General features: G+C 37.5%; 3 protein-coding genes across 3 annotated transcripts in view; 1 reads left to right on the top strand and 2 right to left on the bottom strand.

Annotated features, from left to right (window-relative positions):
• The window catches only part of epg5 (ectopic P-granules autophagy protein 5 homolog (C. elegans)), a 1,176,376-nt gene that overhangs the window by 387,985 nt on the left and 769,380 nt on the right, over window positions 1-19,011 (bottom strand). The gene's annotated exons all lie outside the window — the stretch shown is intronic.
• pias2 (protein inhibitor of activated STAT, 2) lies at window positions 489-9,260 on the top strand. Its single transcript, NM_001326481.3, is given in 14 exon segments — window positions 489-547; window positions 1,972-2,440; window positions 4,147-4,234; window positions 4,331-4,381; window positions 4,506-4,596; window positions 5,169-5,303; window positions 5,398-5,503; window positions 5,713-5,786; window positions 5,872-6,032; window positions 6,124-6,257; window positions 6,378-6,552; window positions 8,026-8,165; window positions 8,263-8,300; window positions 8,389-9,260. Coding segments are annotated over 14 exon segments (1,872 nt in total). The 5' UTR covers window positions 489-523; the 3' UTR covers window positions 8,575-9,260.
• eef2l2 (eukaryotic translation elongation factor 2, like 2) lies at window positions 9,499-18,874 on the bottom strand. Its single transcript, XM_087253884.1, has 15 exons — window positions 18,789-18,874; window positions 16,843-17,057; window positions 16,185-16,366; window positions 13,767-13,978; window positions 13,487-13,674; window positions 13,281-13,386; window positions 13,088-13,201; window positions 12,864-13,002; window positions 11,814-12,009; window positions 11,456-11,714; window positions 11,270-11,377; window positions 10,827-11,180; window positions 10,549-10,731; window positions 10,335-10,467; window positions 9,499-10,150 (listed from the first exon to the last, which is right to left on the bottom strand). The coding sequence occupies exons 1-15, from the start codon at window positions 18,789-18,791 to the stop codon at window positions 9,957-9,959; spliced, it is 2,586 nt and encodes an 861-aa protein (XP_087110010.1). The 5' UTR covers window positions 18,792-18,874; the 3' UTR covers window positions 9,499-9,956.

Consider the following 19,011-nt stretch of genomic DNA (forward strand, 5'->3'; position numbering starts at 1 on the left):
TTGTACTTCATCTTATTTGCCTCGGTGCTAAAAGGTTTGTTGGAATCACATTGGAGCTTACATGAGGACATACTCTCAGAAAAACGGTTTCAAAACACATTTCTAGTGGCGAAAGAGAGTGCAGGAATCACACAATGCAAGTAAAAACGCTTCCAATATATCAGCGATATTTAGGATTAGATTATTGCAGATAACATTGCCACCCAAAAAGACTAATTAACAAACATAACATTGAACTAAAATGGTTATAAACAATTTGAACTGATTAACAGGATTTTACTTTTCGATGGCTGAATGATCTCCTCCTTGTGGAAAAATAATTATAATTTCGTTCACAGCGAAGGATTCTGTGGTTGGTTACCGAATAACGGAAACTATTCCCAAAATGTGGGCAAGGGGAAAAGCAAATCAGGGAACCTCAGAAGAAAATAAAAATGCACAAATGAACGACGTGACCCCTTTAACCAGGCTGTGTCACGTGACTCGACATCTCCGGACTGGCCAGGATGAGCGCAGCCAGAAAATGGCGGATATTGAGGAGTTACGGGTAGGCGAAAGTGCAATGATAGCTGGCTACTTCTTTGCGTCTTTCACATGCTGAAGGCATTTTGCAGTTGACGTTATGTTATGCTATTATGCCCGTCCGTTGGCCTTTGATGCGTTAGTTTCTTCATAGTTAAAAGAGAAACGCGACATCCCTCCGTTATTCGGGTTATGGTTAGCCTGTTAGCCACCAACCCGCTACTCGTTTAGCTCTCGAGATGCTACACAAACGTTGAAGATCAGCCTCAAAATGCCACTGCTTTTATTGCCACCCTTGACTGCATGAAAACGCTTTATTATAATGCCTAACTGAACTTGACGACTGTTCGCTTCAGGTAAAAAGTTTTTACGTTCTTCACTGCTCGACTTGTTTTGGCTGGTCTTTTGTTAGCTAACGTTAGCGTCCGGCAGCTATTGACTTTGTTTACATGTAACTTACACACAGGTGATGCTTGATTTATTAGAAGTGTTTGCAAGGGAGACATATGTTTAATCCAGCGTGTCCAGAGTCTCTTTGTGCGGCTAAATGAAAGTGGACGTGCGTTTTTTATCATAATTGCTAAGTTAAACAATGGAAAATATACAAACTGAGAATGTTGTTTACAAGCTCTAACTGTAAATAGTTGGCGGCAAACAAAACAAACTTGATTTCTGTTTCATATTTTCCTCAACATAAGCACTTTAGTAGTGTGATGCATACATCACTTTTCTGAAATTGAACGTATTCAGCTCCAACAAACGTTAACCATGCCATAAGAAAGGTATACTGTGTGTACTGGATACGGTAATGTTAGACACTTGCTGTTATATCTGTCATTACATAACTGACTGATTCATGCTGTCCTGTAAAGTGTTCAGAATTGTCCAGATTTGCTGTAAACCAAGTTTCCCGCCAGCAGTTCTGTTGATTTCTCTTGAGATCAACGTGAACATCTGTTTTGTTCTTTGTCATGTTCTCGATGTTCATCTAATGGGTCTTGGAATTATTCTCAACATTTTAGATGCATTTCGGTCATTTGTTAAGGATTATTAAAGAAAAAAGGATTAACACGTAAGAACAATCAAGCATGGACCGTGTAATGAAGGGTCAGTTGAGATTTTCTTATTTCTTTGGGGTTTCTTGAAAGGGTGTTTTTGGGTGGGCTGTCACCTCACTTCACACATAATTCTTTGTTAATTAATCTGGTTACTAATTAAATGACACTTTTTGGTTTAAAAAAAACTGTCATAACCATTTTCCACAAGCTTATGCCATGTTGATTTTGATGCAAAGGTTTATGTCTTGCTATAATCTTAAAACAAAAGTTGTAAAAGTACACAAAATGGCATAGAGGGTGGTTATATTTACTAACCTGTGGCAAATGTATTCTTACTAATGTGTGGTGTTTCTTTTTTTTTTTTGTTGCCTTGTCTGGATTTATTTTTCAGAATATGGTATCAAGTTTCCGTGTCTCAGAGCTCCAAGTACTGTTAGGTTTTGCTGGAAGGAATAAGAGCGGTCGCAAGCATGAACTTTTGCTGAGGGCTCTGCATCTACTGAGGAGTGGTTGTAGTTCTGCAGTGCAGATCAAAATCAAAGAACTGTATCGGCGGAGATATCCAAGGACATTTGAAGGTCTTCAAGATTTGGCGGCACTAAAGTCAAGCATTAAATCCTTCATTCATCTGGACAGCGGTGCCACGGCTGTAAGCTCAGATCTTACTCTGCCAACCGGCCATTCAGACGTCCTGCAGCAGCGCCGGGAGAGCTGTGATTCACCTGTGTTTCATGAGTCAAAGCCCATGATGAACATGCAGCAGCCCACGACACTAATGGCCCCCGTCCACCCGGATGTGCAGATGAAGTCCTTACCGTTTTACGATGTTTTAGATGTCTTGATCAAACCATCAAGTCTAGGTAATTGTTACATGCTTGGTGAAATAAAAAACAACACAGCAAAAAAAAAAAAAAAAATTAATGCATTCACATTATAACTTTAAAGTTTAGCAACTGACTTTAGTTTTGGTGGTTTTGCAATTATTAAAAAGTTTTGGGTCAATGAGTTTTTTTTTTATTTTTATAGATCAAAAGCGATTGTAATGACAATTTCAATTAAATGAAAAATTCACATTTTAAGCTGCTGTTCTTTTGAACATCTTTTGAAAAAAAAAAAAAAACATTCCACAAATATTAGCACAAGCTGGTTTCAACATTGATGGTAGTATATAATATATAAAAATAAATTGATGTTTTTTTTTTGCATCAAATCTGCTTATTTTTCTTATAAGACTGAAGTCTGCAGTAATGATGCTGAAAATTTAGGCCATGTCCACACTAATGCGTTTTCGCATATTGCGTTTTTAGGAAACAAAAACGTATCTTTTTGAAAACGCTCTCCAAAGTGGATAAATTTGAAAACGACTTTTTCGTGTCGTAGTGTAGACTGTGAAAACGGAGTCTTTCGAAAACGATGACGCGTTTTTTGTCATGTGACACTCAGTCATGTTACTAATTCGTTTACTTTATTTTCGTTGTGATTATGATTTTAGTGATGTCGTCCTTACTGTGAGGGTAAGCAGCGTCATCAGCAGGATACTGTTCTTTAAAGCGGTCCAGTATATCGCCGTATTTGTTTTGGCACGTCTCCCAGTCTACATTTCCACTCTCTTTTGCAACTTTGTATTCATGTGTTACTCGAAGCAGCAACTCTACTTCATTGTCAGTCCATTTAAAAAACTCTGTGCTTTTCCTTGACATTTTGCCGCAACGTTTCAAAGAGCCGGAAAGAAAATAAACGTCAGCCGAAAATGACGCTTGACGAAGCGTCTTACGTTTCACGCATGCGCAGTACAGGTTGAAAGCATTGGTAGTCGTTTCAGTGTGGATGACAAAGTTTTGGAAAACGAATAGAAACGACAGTGTGGGCGTGAAGCGTTTTTAGAGGAAAACTCCGTTTTCAAATTTATCCGGATTAGTGTAGACATGGCCTTAGTTTTGCAATCATGAGATTGGGTTTAGGTAAAAGAGTTTGTGATCTTTATTGTCATGATTAATACATTTCTGGCAACAGTGGACCAATGTAGTATATAGTTTTCATGTAGAATTGTTATAATATTGAGTCTAATTGTTAAAAACTGCTTCATTTTCACAAAAGAATTAATCATTACTTGCATGAATGTGAAGATCTTTGATATGTGCTGGAGTATACTTGACAGAGTGGTTCTCCTCAGGGTCAGATAATAACCTGAAAGTTCCCTTTAGCTTAGATTATGGTGTATGTTCATTGTAGCTTTGCTTTAACAACATTTCACAATGCCACAGTGTTTATTTCTATCAAGAGTTGCATTATGTTTGGACAAAATCTTGAATGATAATGGAAGTATCTCCACTATCTGACCCTTGGTGTCCACATTCTACTCATACAGTAGATCCACGCTGTATTTTATTTTAAAATATTTAAAAAAAAATTAAATTCAATTAGAGATTGTTTTTCTGGCCTGGCGGGTGGTGTAGATTCATAAAGAGTTGGATGTGTTTTTTTTTCTGTAATTTTATTTTTATTGGCTGTAGTGCACAACTTTATTTGTTCTTTAATTTAAGACTGTGCTAATTTGTATTTAAAGGTGCCCATGCTGTTCAGAGATTTCATAATGAAAAGTACTTCATATTTGCCTTGACTCCACAACAAGTGAGGGAGGTTTGCATTTCTCGGTAAGAACTTAATTCTTTTTTGTGATGTCAATATTGTAACTTCAGTCTTTTACAAACAGTTTGAATTGAGTTTGCTGTTCATTATCTTTTTCAAAGGGATTTTCTTCCTGGTGGAAGAAGGGACTACATGGTTCAAATTCAACTGAGGTAAGAGTCAATTCATCGTGCTGCTTTTTTAATCTGTATCTTGAAATCAACAGCATGCACAAAGGTGTTGCCACTATAATGCCCATTATAGAGTCCTGAAGTTGTCTTATTTTTTGATGTTCAGGTTTTGTTTAGCTGAAACCAGCTGCCCACAAGAGGACAATTATCCAAACGGCCTGTGCATCAAAGTCAATGGGAAGCTGTTTCCCCTCCCTGTATGTAATACAGTTGTAACTAAGCTTGAACAAGCTCACCTGTTTAATGTTTTCCAAACCTAAATAGTTCTTGTAACTGTGACTTCCTAGAAGAACACAAAGAACCTTTTCAATTAGGATGTTTTGGTCCACATTTATCAGGCAATTTCTTGTGGGACACACTGTATATTTAGTTATTGTTGTTGAACAGCTAGATGTAGTGCAACCTGGCATAGATGTTTTGAAAATTTTAAATGACTTTAAATGAACCTATTTTTCCATTTAGTCAAAATAAAAGCAGAATCTGAGAATGTGGTGACCTTTAATAAGGTCACTGAGAGATATTCAACAAATGAAACCTTTTTTAATTGCATAAAATTGTTATAATTCTCCCTCAGAATGGAAGATATTATCTGTGTTGTATCCAGTTATTAATCAACACAGTTGTGCCATTATGTGTTTCGTAAACTTGATAATTATTTTTTAAAATATAAAGTTAAAATTAGAAATATATCAGAATATTTATTCAAAGTCATTTAAATATTAAAAACGGCATTTTAACTAACTGCTGATCTGATATGGTTATCACACAGGGCTTTGCACCACCGCCTAAGAATGGTGTGGAGCAAAAAAGACCCGGCCGACCGCTGAACATCACGTCTCTGGTCAGATTGTCCTCCGCAGTACCCAATCAGATAGTAGTGACATGGGCTCCTGAAATTGGGAAGGTTTGTGAAGAACTGTCACCTCTGTCATTTCATCCACTGCTTGAGTCAAATCTGTTTGCTCAGCATTTGTTTGTACTTTCTCTGTTTTCTGCAGACATACTCCATGTCTGTTTACCTGGTCCGGCAGCTGACCTCTCCACTGTTACTGCAGAGATTAAGAATGAAGGGAATCAGAAACCCTGACCACTCCAGAGCATTGAGTAAGACCGCATTGCTCACCGTTGAGAAATTATAAATCCAAATTTGAATAGAAATATGACCATAATAAACAATGTGGTGTTATTTTATTTGTTACTCCTCTATATACTCGTACATCTATTCGATTAGTTGCCTGAATTATGTAAATTAGCTATTAAAATTGAAGAATGAAATGACTTACTGAATCACCTCCTTTTTACACTTAAAACAGTTAAAGAAAAACTGACAGCAGACCCTGATAGTGAAATCGCCACAACTAGTTTACGAGTCTCACTCATGTGCCCTGTAAGTTCTGTATATATTTGATTTATTGATTTATTTTAAGACTGCTGCTAAAAAATGTTAATAATTAACAAATCTTTTTTTATAGCTTGGAAAGATGCGCCTTACGGTACCCTGCCGAGCTGTCACCTGTTCTCATCTGCAGTGCTTTGATGCTGCTCTGTATCTACAAATGAATGAGAAAAAGCCCACCTGGATCTGTCCCGTCTGTGACAAAAAAGCCACATATGAGAGTCTGATTATAGATGGGTGAGATTTATAGTCACTGTAGATCAAATCACTCTAAATCCTTCAATTATTTGACTGTAATATGCATTTTTGTAAACTTTCCACTTGTCAGGCTCTTTATGGAAATACTCAATGACTGCACGGATGTTGATGAAATCCAGTTTCAGGAAGATGGGACTTGGTGTCCAATGAGACCAAAGAAGGAGACGTTGAAATTATCATCTCCATGCATCTCAAAAATTGATTGTATGTTTTATTGCTGTTTAAAAAGTGTGTGAGCTCTGTCTCTGTTTGTTAAGGTTTTATTGGTTGAAAGGTATATTTCTGTGTTTTTTATGCATCTAAAAGTGGTTCATGGCTTTTTAGGTTCTGTTCCAGTCCGACAAAGTGCAGTGGTGTCAGTCCCAGAAACCAGCAGTACAAAAAAAGCAGATGTAATCGATCTCACACTAGAGAGCTCGTCTGATGATGAAGAGGATGATCCTCCTCTGAAGAAGCGCTGTATATACATGTCAAAGGCTGAGGAGATGCACAGCAAAGGGTTTGTTTGTGTTGATTTACTAAAATCAAATCAAATGATCAGACTAAAATCTGATCGAATGTGTCTTTTTCCACTATCTTAAGTGGGTATTTCACCCTAAAATGAAAGTATGGTTTACTAAATACTATGGAGTCAATGGATTACCTGTTTTTAAAAATTTTTTTTTATATTTTGTGTTTAACAGAAGAATGAAACTCTTAACAGGTTTGTGACAAAGTGAAGGGTTGAGTGAATGATTACAGAATCTTCAGTTTTGGGTGAACTATCCCTTTAAGTGTTGGAGTTTTGTGTCTACATTTTGAAGAAGCCCAGAACTGTACACTAAATGCAAATTATTCATTGTGGTGGTGGGAAAACTTGAAATACTAGCAAATAAATTAAATAAATGCTATTTATAAACCATTGCAAGTAGCTTGAACAGTGTTGGGGGTAACTCATTACAAGTGATGTGAGTTACGTAATAATCTTTCTAAGTGACGTGTAAAGTAACGCATTACTTTTAAAAATCAGTAATAATATTTGAGTTACTTTTTGAAAATAGTAATGCAAGTTAATTTTTAGTTTAATTAATTTGCTTTAAAAAAAAATATAGCTGAAATAAAATGAACGTAGTCACATTGAATCCTGCTCTCAATGAGAGAACAGGCAGAAATGAAGATGGCAAAGCCTTATATTTTGCGACGAAAGTATTCTTAAGAAGACAAAAAGTACATAAGTAGCAAACACATTGCTTTAGGTTTTCATTAATCTAAATACAGCATCTGGAGCTCTCGGTCAGGGAGTTTTTAAATGTGTTTTATAAAGGTAAATGAAGGTTATACAGAGTGTTGTTCATTGCAGAGCTCCTCCATTAAAAAACCTTGCAAGTTCTAAAACATATCAAGCCTCATCCAGGTTAGAAAAAGTAACTCAAAAGTAACGTAACGCATTATTACCATAAAAAGTAGCTGAGTAACACAACTAGATACTTTGTTGTTGAGTAAATCAATATTGTATTGCATTACTTTCTAAAGAAGCTTTCCCCAACGCTGACTGAATATATCAGATCTTTAAAAATGAAAGTGTAGCATGTTCTGTTGCACTCTAAGAGCCAAAATGTCTCAAAGGGCAGATGCAGCAGCTCATTTTCATAATGACCAGCACAGCAAATTAGCCTGCCAAACAAAGCCAATGATAATCAGCTGTGGGTAGTCCACTTATGTCACGGATGCAAATTGTATCTTTCATTTGGACGTAAAATATTAGAGCAATTACCAGTTAATTTACTACAGCAAACCTTGGTAAACTTAGTTGCTCAATTGATGTAAATGCTGGCTTTCCATAAATTTGCATTTGAAAGGGAAGCCCCTACAATTGCATTTAAGTGCACACATTTTCATCTTTTTATTATAAATCCCATCAGCAGTATTTTAGCACCACTTTAGCTGTTTTTCCTGTTTAACAGTTGTAATGTTTTGATTCCTTATATTTTAGCGTTTTGACTTACCAGCCATCAACTGTTCGGGTGCCAAATGTCCAGTCGCTGGACACCTCATACCTGACCTCCTCAATAGCGGACTACTCTGTTCCATTCCACCATTCCTCCTTGTCCACTATTCCCACAGATATGCAAAGTACGCACTTGTCCAGTCTGCCAAGTATGCTTTTAATCAGGCTTTAGATTTAACATGAATACTAACTTTTGTCCTACTGTACACATCTTTCCCAAAGGTCTTGACTTATTTTCTCTGATTCAAGGGGATCCTCAGGTATGATCTTTAAAAGCAATGCTGGGATTGCATGCGGTATGATTTCACAGCTGTTAACCACTTGTTTTCTTTATGGTCTCTTCAGCAGCATTTCAGAGGGCCCATATTTTTAGACAGCCTCTCCAGCAGCCTTCAGAGTGCCACCACCAGCGCCAGTCTGGTTTCCTCGTCGGCTCAGTACGAGACAGCAACTCACAGCAGCAGCTCGAGTCATGAGACAGGAGTCATCACTGGAGGATCTTCAGGTCTATCAGACATTATCTCCCTGGACTGAATGTTAGCGCAGCGTGATCAGCCAGTCACAAAACAAACTGCATTCGAGGCAAGCAAAGAACAATTCTACCTTTTGAATATGGACCTCAAGAATCTTGTTTTACGAGGACTGCCATGAAGGTCTCTGAATGATGTATCTTGGTCAGCAACAATGCTGTTTTAAATTTCAAATCTGAATCAAGCGGTTGTCTCCTGAATTGGGGAATCTATGAGTTAAACAATGACTCTTCGCAAAGCAAAATAAATGGCATAACTAAGTGGACTGGAAAGCTCAGACACATAAAAAAACAGCACTCTAGTCTCAGTCACTCTTGTGTTGCGTCAACGGATCTGCAGTTGAAATGGAATGAGGTTTTCAGCGGCAGCTCATTTTAGGTTTCGTCTATTTCAGCAGTGCAATTATTTTTGTTACAATAAAAAGCAATAAAAAATGTTTGTTGTATATTACAAGGTTCACTTGTCTGATATTAAGGCTTTTTAAAGTTTTTCATTTGTTTGTGGTTATTCTTTACGGAGCCATCAGATTTGGAATCTAATTTTATATGGAAGTTGTTTTTGATATCTCGACACATCTAACATATTCCCATTAGAAACTGTCATTTGTAACTGACGTTTGTCTAATTTTATGGATTTTGGATGGGAAACAACCTGCAGCTACATGTGTAATAAAAATGAAGCAACAAAATCCTTCAATGTTTTGATATAGGAAATGAATCGCACAATGCAAGCGTATGTTTTGTCTTCAATATCAGACTTTATTGCTTATGGCAATTTACCTAATAGACATGAGTTGATCTTATTGGATTGTGAGCTGTACAGCGAGCTGAAGGCATGTGAGGAGTTGTTTATTTCTTTTAGTTCCTCCTTGTCATATAATAAAGATGATCATATGATGGATTTAAAAAAACAACAACAACTAATAATGTGCTGTAAATGTTGATACAGTGTTTTATTGTCCTTTCCGGTCAGGGCTGAAGTTTTATTTATGCGTGTAGCTCTCCACTAAAGATGGCACAGGCAGATCTGTTTAGACTCTTGGGTTCTTTGCCAGAGTTCGAGATGATACATATACATCCTAAAACATGTAAACCAATACACAGTGATAAGAGCGCTATTTCATGTTCATCTGGAAAAATATATTTTAAAGTTGGCTTATTAAGTCCAGATAGCAGTGTTGTATTGGCTTTACTTTATGGACACATCCACTCATGTTTAACGTGCTCAGATTCTGTTTGCTGCTGATTTATTTATGTGCAGCTTTGAATATTTAAATTAAGCTCTATTGATAGATTTTTCTGTGTAAACATTATGCCATACTTCAGAGTCATCACGTTAACATTGTAAGGTTAATAGCTTGAATCACCATGTACAATCTGAAGGATTTTATAGTTTGTCCAAGAAGTTGTCCAGCGCAGGGATGCCTTCCTTCAGACCTTTGCGTTTACGGGTATCAGCCACGATTTGGCTCGGTTTGCTGTTTACGTCATAGGGGTCACCTGGCAAAATCTGCCAGTGGTCGAACACGCACTGAGGGAAAGCCTGTCCGCCAGTGTTAGACCTCAGGTCTGCTGTGAAACCTGTACAGAAGCAAAGCAAGGCACAAATGATGAATATCCACAATATATTAATTCAAGTATGTCTAACATTTGCCATTCTTCAAAAATATGTTTGAGTGCATTAATAATCTTTTTTTATTGTTGTATACAGAAATGTCCTCAATGACAAGCTTGGAGCTGCTGTCATATGGGTAGTGTAACTCACCAAATGATTCATTTACAGGTAAATATGCCTTCACTACAAATATAGGTGTCCCGGCCACTTGGGACTCCTCAAACACATGGCCTCTTTTCCTGTTCAGTACACCATAGATGCCACCAACTACCTGCTCTGGGCACTGGAGGAGAAAAGAAAAGAATTCTTGTTGGCATCAAAAATGCACTCCCATTTTTCTGTTTCCAGAATCTGACGTGTGTACCTGAATCTCCACCAAGTAAATGGGCTCCATGAGCCTGGGCTGTGCTGTGAGCACTGAGGCATAGAGAACTCTACGTGCTGTGGGAATAATCTGACCACCTCCTCTGTGGATGGCATCAGCGTGGAGAGTCACATCATGAATGTCAAACCGGACTGCCCGCATGTTCTCTTCACAGAGTGCACCCTATTAAAGTAACACAGAATAGTGCCTCATTATCATGATTTAAACCCTAAAAATGTTCAAGCAAAGGTAGAAAGAGGCAACCTGTCTTTACTCACTTCTTTGGTTGCCCACTGGAAACCAGCCACTACGCTGTCCTTTATCTCATTCAGATACTGAACTCCCTTTGTAATATCCACAAGGATGTTAGGCCCTGTGCCATCTGGTCCAAAGCACCAAATCTTACGAGCCTCTGCCACTTCCCATTCGTATTTCTCAGCTAGGTAGCGAGCTCGCAGTTTGAGCTCCTGCCGAGAGCTCACATCACCCTTGTCGATGTCCTCAGCCAAGCCATCTGGGAAGGGCCGAGATTTCATGTACAGACGATTGTGCTTGTTGGGAGACTTGGACAAGCAAACCTGGTCTGATTCATCACTGACAGTTTCACGATAGGAGACAACCGGGTCTGATTTCTGCAATAAAAATAGGGTTCGGCTGTTAGTGTTGAAAAATAAAGTAAAACATATCTGTACACTTATCAGTATTGCCATCCAAACTCTACCTTCAGAGGGATGCAGGCGTGATCTTCCTCAAGGTCTTTTAGGCAAATCTCCAGATGAAGTTCACCAGCACCTGCCACAATGTGCTCACCAGACTCTTCAATAATACACTAGCAGAAATGGGGAACTGTTATTGGAAAGGTTGAATTTACCTTTACTCCGCTCAGATATTCCGCTCAGATATTCACCTGAACCATGGGATCAGACTTAGCCAGGCGTTTGAGACCCTCCACCAACTTTGGCAGATCAGCTGGGTTCTTGGCCTCCACAGCGACTCTCACCACAGGACTAACACTGAACTTCATAACACGCATGTTGTGAGAATTTTCAAAGGTGGTAATGGTGCCAGTCTTGACAAGGAACTGGTCAACTCCGACTAAACCAACAATGTTCCCACATGGCACATCTTCAATGGGCTCTACATAGCGACCCATCATCAGGATAGTTCTGAGGAGGACACAATGAGAACATTGTGTTCACAATGATCTGATCAACGCACTGAGAATCTATAAAGATTAATTATATCTGTAATTGAGTACAGCCAACCTTTGGATTGGCTTTAAATACAAGTCCTCCTTCTTCCCTGGTGTAAAGTTGGGACCCATGATGCGCACCTTCTGTCCTGTAGAAACGATACCAGAGAAGACACGACCAAAGGCATAGAATCTACCTTTGTCGGTGGTTGGCACCATCTTGGAGATGTACATCATAAGAGGAGCTTTAGGATCACAGTTCTTAATACCTGGAATGTCAATGGAAGAATGTGAAAAGCAGTGTTTGGTAAGTTACTTCAAAAATGATTTATTACAAATTACATCATTCAAATTATGTTTAAATTGCTTTTCTAGTGACTTTTTCTAAAATGTAATTCAATTACTTGAAATCTCAGTGCATAGGCAAATGGGGAAAAAAACTTAATTCTTTAAATTTTACTGAATTAGTGCCTTTTAGTTTCATAAAAATATATAATATATATTTAACAATTATACTTTGGCGATGGAATAAAATGTTGTCTAATATTCAATATTGTGTCTGCATAATATGTGTTATTCCTTTTCGTCTCAATGAAACCTCTACAACCATGAAACCTGTTTAGTGGATTGTCACAGGGCGATAGCCCTTAACCACTGATTTGAAATAAAATATTCATAAAGGTTTGAAAGCTTCATGAATCAGTGCTTTGAAAACAGCCGTCACTGTTACATCTAATAAAAATGTACCTTTTAAAGCTAATTTAAAAGTATTAACTGCATATTTCATCCGTAATCTATTGTCATTATTTTTTAATCCAATTTGTTGATTCTTAAGCATGGGCAATTGTCTCGATAAATATAACCCTCTTTAGTTGAAAGATAGAATTATTCTCTGAAACGTATTTGTCAAACAAAAACATAATATCTTTGCTTTTCTGAATTTATTTTAACAGAACTCTTGCATTTATGTACAGTTCTTAAAGCAAGTATTTTATAAGTAACTGTAAGCAGAAAATAATCCCTTCCTTTCCTTTTTCCTCAGTTAAGTAACTTAATTACAGTGATAAAACCCAACACTGGTCTCCAGGGTCAGTGTCAAACACCTTGCAGTGCTGAGACTCACCCATGGCGGCCTCATCATCTCCTGGACCCTCGTAAAGCAGTTCACAGCGATATCTTTGGGCAGTGACAGGAGAAGGAAGATGGATGGTGATCATCTGTAGCAAAGCATCACCTGCAGGCAACCAGCGGCGCATCACAGCCTGGAAGCATCAAAACAACAACGTGTCACCAACAGAAGTCATCTCTCAGGTGTCAATGTTCTTAGATGATGTTTTAGTTTTTCACCTTGAGTAGAGGTTTTCCTTCCTTTTCTTTGTCTTCGGCATCAAGCTTCACTTCAAGTTTCTCAATAAGTTTCTGGGTTTCTTCTTTTTTGAAGTTCATAATGGCGTCAAAAACCTGTGGGTTAAGTTTATATTAGAGGATATCTGTAGCATGAGATAAGTAATAAGAAGAAGAACTGTCTGTTAACGCAAACCTTAAAAATTGGATCCAAGACAAGCTGACAGAAAGTGCGAGGAAGCTTCTTGCCATCTGCATTGTTTGCTGTTTTGCTGAATTTTCCACAAGAGGGATCAAAATACCTGAAAAATATGACTTGATTCACTTGATATTCACAGCCTTTACACTGGAAAGTGCATCCAATTTACATTTATCCAATGCTTATTCTTTTACAACACTTACTTATCTCCCCACAGCTTTTTCATCATCTCCTCCACTTTCTTAGCCCGTTCTGCTGGAGGAAGATCTCCTTTTTTCTTATCTCCTTTGGCAGCAAACTTGGCCACATACATCTCTGCAAACTGCTTCAGGGTAAAAGCCCAGCCATGGAGCCCTGACCCAAATCCTACTGTCCCAATCACAGGGTCCACCTAATATCCCCCAAGAAAACAGTAAGAAACATAATTAAAGTGTTTAATGTATCAAGTTGTCTTGTCAGTCTTAAGTTCAACTGATCTGTTACCATAATGTTTCCCATTGGTCCATGCTCCCCTTCGCCATAGGTTGAGATAATGACGTTAACATTTTCCACGATCCTCTGGAAGGTTTGGAAAAGCTCGTCGGGTTCCAACTGCAGCTCGAGGAGAGCACGGTCCATCTTGTTCATCATCAGGACAGGCTTGATGCGCTCAGCAATAGCTTGCCTCAAGACAGTCTCGGTTTGCACACACACACCTGCAGAGCAAGTCAGATTTCTCCTTTTTAAAATTTGCTTTATTGTTATTTTTTTTTTAAATCCCCAGGTTTTGCTGATTGCATTTCCCGAATTTTCATTGCCAATCTTAAGCCAGTTGCAATCTTTTTTTTTTTTTTTTTTTGGTTCAATTTGGAATTTCTCTAACCGGGGGGCATCAAAGTGAGCGCTCCAGCTTGGCCCCAACCTGATTCTTAAATTTGCTTTCTTAAGACACATCTCAAGCCCTACATTTGTATAGATGATACAAGCACCAATATGCTTGAAGGAACATTTTTTTTTAATTGTAATTATTTATTAAATAAGTTTATTTATAAATTTGCAATAACAGAACAGTATAGATGTTCTTGTCATCATACAACCATTCAATGTACAATCATTCATCAGCTAAAGACTCAGTGAATGGTGAAATTAACAAAAATCAGTCATTCAATATATTTTCTCCAAAAAACAAAACAAAAAGTGGATTTCAGATACGCCAGTTACATGAGCACAAGGGCTCAAGCTTCATTTCTACTGCTCAGGCTGTCGAGCACAATTATTCATGAACAAAAACATTAAGCCTGGAGAGCTGATTATATAGAAATTGAAATTTAATTCTATAAATGAATGAGAATTTATTAGTCATTTATGGGTTGGAATCACCCATGGAAGTCCCCACAATACGATACTTTCACAATATTTGTGTCATGATACAATTATGTTACGATTTTAAATTAATTGAAATTCTGTGATATATACTAGAAAAGTTGCCTATCCAAGTTTTGATATCAGAAGTGGCTGATTTGAAAGGCAAAGGCCTCTAGATTATGCTTATTTTATCAAAATAAAATATGAGCGTGCCTTGATTTTTTTTGTATTATTTAATTAGGACAGTAAGGTCTGACTTTGATTAGACAACAGTCTTTTAACTTAACAGAAATTATTTACAGTATAGAATATAAAGTCATGGAGCAGTGGAAAAAGACTTATTATTGTTTTTGACTCCCATGAGCTTGGAGGACTGCATACATACATCTCTGCAATGACTTAAAGATTCTTTAGATTCATCTTCAATGCCTCCTCCTTCATCTAAGCCCAGACATGCTAAATAATGTTAATGTCTGGTGACTGGGCTGGCCAATCCTGGAGCACCAAGACCTTCTTTGCTTTCAGGAGCTTTGATGTGGAGGCTGAAGTATGAGAAGGAGTGGTATCCTGCTGAACAATTTGGCCTCTCTTGTGGTTTGTAATGTAATGGGCAGCACAAATGTCTTGATACCTCAGGCTGTTGATGTTGGTGTCAACTCTGCAGATTTCCTGCATACCCCCATAGTGAATGTGACCCCAAACCATGATTTTTTCCTTAACCAAGCTTCACTGATTTCTCTGAATGTTGTGTTCATGCGGGTTCTAATCGGTCTTCTGCAATTTTTGTGATGATTGAGGTGCAGTTCTGCAGATGATTCATTGGAAAACTCTACCTTCTGCCACTTTTCCAAATGATCAACTAGAAGTCAAGTTATTATTTTTTGCTCTTAAAACTGAGATCGATGACAAGACTTTTGTTAGGTAGTGTACATTACAATTTATTACTTTTTTTTTTTATCATTTATACTATGTCCCCAAAGGAAAACTTCAGCAACATCTAGTTGAACAGAAACATTTCTCCGTTTATCTCCCTTCATCTTTTCAAAGTCAACATAGGCATTCCTGAGCAAAATAGAATTGTTGAGCAGTCAAACTGGCCAGCGCTTTAATGAAAACCTGATCAATCTTTTATCCTGTTGTGTCACCACTTTTATTTCACTAACTAGATACTTAAGGTGAGCCTGCTCAGCAGAAAACAAAGTGATTTATTATTCAACCAAATAGTATAAGTAATTTATATTGGCAATACATCAATTTGAGCATCTGTGTATCTATATGTTATTGCCACAGAATATATCACGATACTATGCGGAATCACTGTACTGTACAATCTTTTCTCCCACCCCTCATGATCAGATGCTTTCTTAACTGCTGTGTTAAATGTCTCTTTTCATTGAAATGTTTACATATTCATCAAACTGCATGTTTCAGCAGCGTATGTGGAATCGGGATGTTCACTAACAGTATACTACTACTGAATTACATCAAACTTATTGTATGAATGTTATTTATTTAATCAAAGTCTGAGTTTGATTTCCTAAACTGAATTTTTCTTACCTGATACACAGTCCACCACGACAAGAGCCCCATCTGTAACTCTGAGAGCTGCTGTCACCTCAGAGGAGAAGTCAACGTGTCCCGGTGAGTCAATCAGGTTGATGAGGAAGCCAGAACCATCCTTGCACTGCTTAATGAAGGCTGAGTCATTCTCGCTGAGCTCATAATACAGAGAAATGGCCCTGTAAGAACACACATACAGACACTTTTAATGCTTGTGATCGTTTGTCGGATAGTATTTTCCCCCCTAAAAATGTAATAAATTTGTTTAAGCAACGATGCATCAAGTTACAGTAAAGATGTCTATATTAAAAGAAAACCTTATAAATACACAGCAGCTTCCACAATTTTAGCTGACATAAATGTAAACTTATTGCATAAAAATACAAATCTGAACTTGTATTATGGTTATTAACAAGAGCATACAAACTGAAATAACATTATAATAAAATATATCAATTCAACAAACAAATGCAGACCTTTTGAAGGATGATTCATTTTTACTAGATGTACTTTTTATTTGACATTTTGGGGATGTATATTATGCCAAAAGTAGCCCAAATGTCCCTTAATATTACATTTCATACCTGATGACATATCCTTTCTGTAGAATACCTTTTTGTGGCATGAATAAGTCTTTTTAAACAGGAATACCTACGTTGACTTGATGGTGATGCATCTCTCCTGTTCATCTTTTCTGGTGTCAGTGAATCTGGTCTCTCCTGCACGTGCAGAAGCTATAATGCCAGCTTTACACACCAGGGAATCAGTGAGAGTGGATTTGCCGTGGTCCACATGGGCGATCACAGACATGTTCCTGATGTTGGACTTTTTGTCCATGATCTCCCGAATCTGGTCAACCGTGAAGTTCACCTGAGAGACGAAGGCAAGTGTTTATTGTGGAGTAAATATGAGTGTGTTTGTGTGTGCGGGACAATGATGTCAAAACAAATTATGGAAACACAAAAAACTATGACAGACCAACTAAGCCCATGTTTTAATATACTGTTAAAAGTATTTAAGAAAATACTTGAGCGCAATTAAAAAAAATACAAATATAATTTTGTAAAATAAAAAAAATATATATTGTAACTAAAGAATTAGAGTTCGAGTCATTAACAAATGTGTTTAGGAAAATCAGTTATAATATAAAAAAAAATATTTTCTAACCTTTCTGAAGTTAAAAAAAATATTGGTATTGTGTAGTCTAAAAATAAATAAATAAATGTCTTAAAACATAGCACCTTCTTGCTATTTTATACAAGTAATTTTAAATGTCATCAGTAGTTTACAGAATAAAGTAAAAGGTATGTTTTACTTCAACACCACATAACTAAAAATCACACTTATTTCAAACTTTTCAACTGGCCACTTAATTTCTTCCATATTCATTGTCATTTGTGTGGCTGTGTGTGAAATTATGTGATGTAAATATAAACAAACCTGTTTTTATATTGCACTGTATGCATTGTGCTACATAATATTAATAATAATAACAATAATATAAAGATAAGTACAACGCTAAAGTAATGCAGTGAATATTTATCTAGGAATGCCACAGAAATCACAAAGTAAAATAATTCTAAAAAAGTTAAAAAATGAATAAAATAGGCCTTTTGAAATTATATTACAGTTTATTATTCAAAAATAACAATGAAATGATGTGAAGTTGAGTCAAACATTCCACTTTAACCATGTCCCTTCTTTTAAAACTTGGGCTAATACGTTTCAATGCCTATTTTGTTGCATTCAAATTGTACAGCTTAAAATTGCAACCATTTCTAATACGTATTCTGCTTTAAACCCTAACAGTAATAGCTGACTTCAGTTCTGTTTTCTTAAATATGTATCTTAACTCGTATAAGAGTGTGCAGTGAAGCACAGCGTGTACCATGAGTGCGCACTTTCTGTACTGCAGTCTCCTCAGCTCAGGCGCTGCCCAGAGATACACTCAGCCAATAACACGCTTCTCGGGCCTGATTAAGAAGTGCTTAGTTGTCTGGTCACTCAAAAACAACAACATCGCGGCCCCTTCACTTCAATAACTCTATTTGCACCCAGCATCCCTCCACAGTCATGGCTTTCTCGGTGTCTGCGCATGAAACTTTAATACGCGCACAGAACAGCACGGTGGGCGTGAACGCGCTATTTATAACGGGGCAACGTTATTCCAGTGTGCAGCCATAACCCTAAAATAACGTGGCTTACTTTCACTTAAAAACAAAGATCGACCAAACCGCGTGTGGTTATTCGTTTCATGTCTCCGCAGTACGGCTGTCACACGACGAACTAAATGAAATCGCGACTAATCCGGTATAATTTGTTTTAGGATAAAATGACGTCTATTTCAATAAGGTTACGTCATTCTCGTTCCCAATTTTGTAACGACGACGTTAAATTAATTAAATGTAAAAGAGACAATTCAAGTTCAGTGTTCACCAGAATCTTCTTTAAGCAGGTTGTCGTTACGTCACAGACAGAGGAATAAAATGAGATTACATAAACGACTGAAGACGTGCGTCCTAAATGTACGAGGGTGTTTTAAAATAACATTTAGGACATTATTAACGCAGCCTTGTGAAATGACACGGTAAAATAACGTACCATTTTGGCGAATGGCTCCCAAGTGTAGGACGGCCTCGCGTTGCGGTCGCTGCTCCACTCCGCTGGAGGACTTGGGGGGGAAAGAGAGAGAAGATGACGTCGAGTCTGAGTTTATGCTGCGACAGTCTGACGGACAGCACTGCGGAGTCATGTGGAAGAGTCATATGGACCTGCGGGACCCTATTACTGGACAGACCGGTCCCACTGTAGGGTTTAAGAAAAG

The sequence above is a fragment of the Danio rerio genome, chromosome 5, assembly GCF_052040795.2.
Source record: "Danio rerio strain M-AB ecotype USA chromosome 5, GRCz13ab, whole genome shotgun sequence".
In the NCBI taxonomy this organism is placed as follows: Eukaryota; Metazoa; Chordata; class Actinopteri; order Cypriniformes; family Danionidae; genus Danio; species Danio rerio.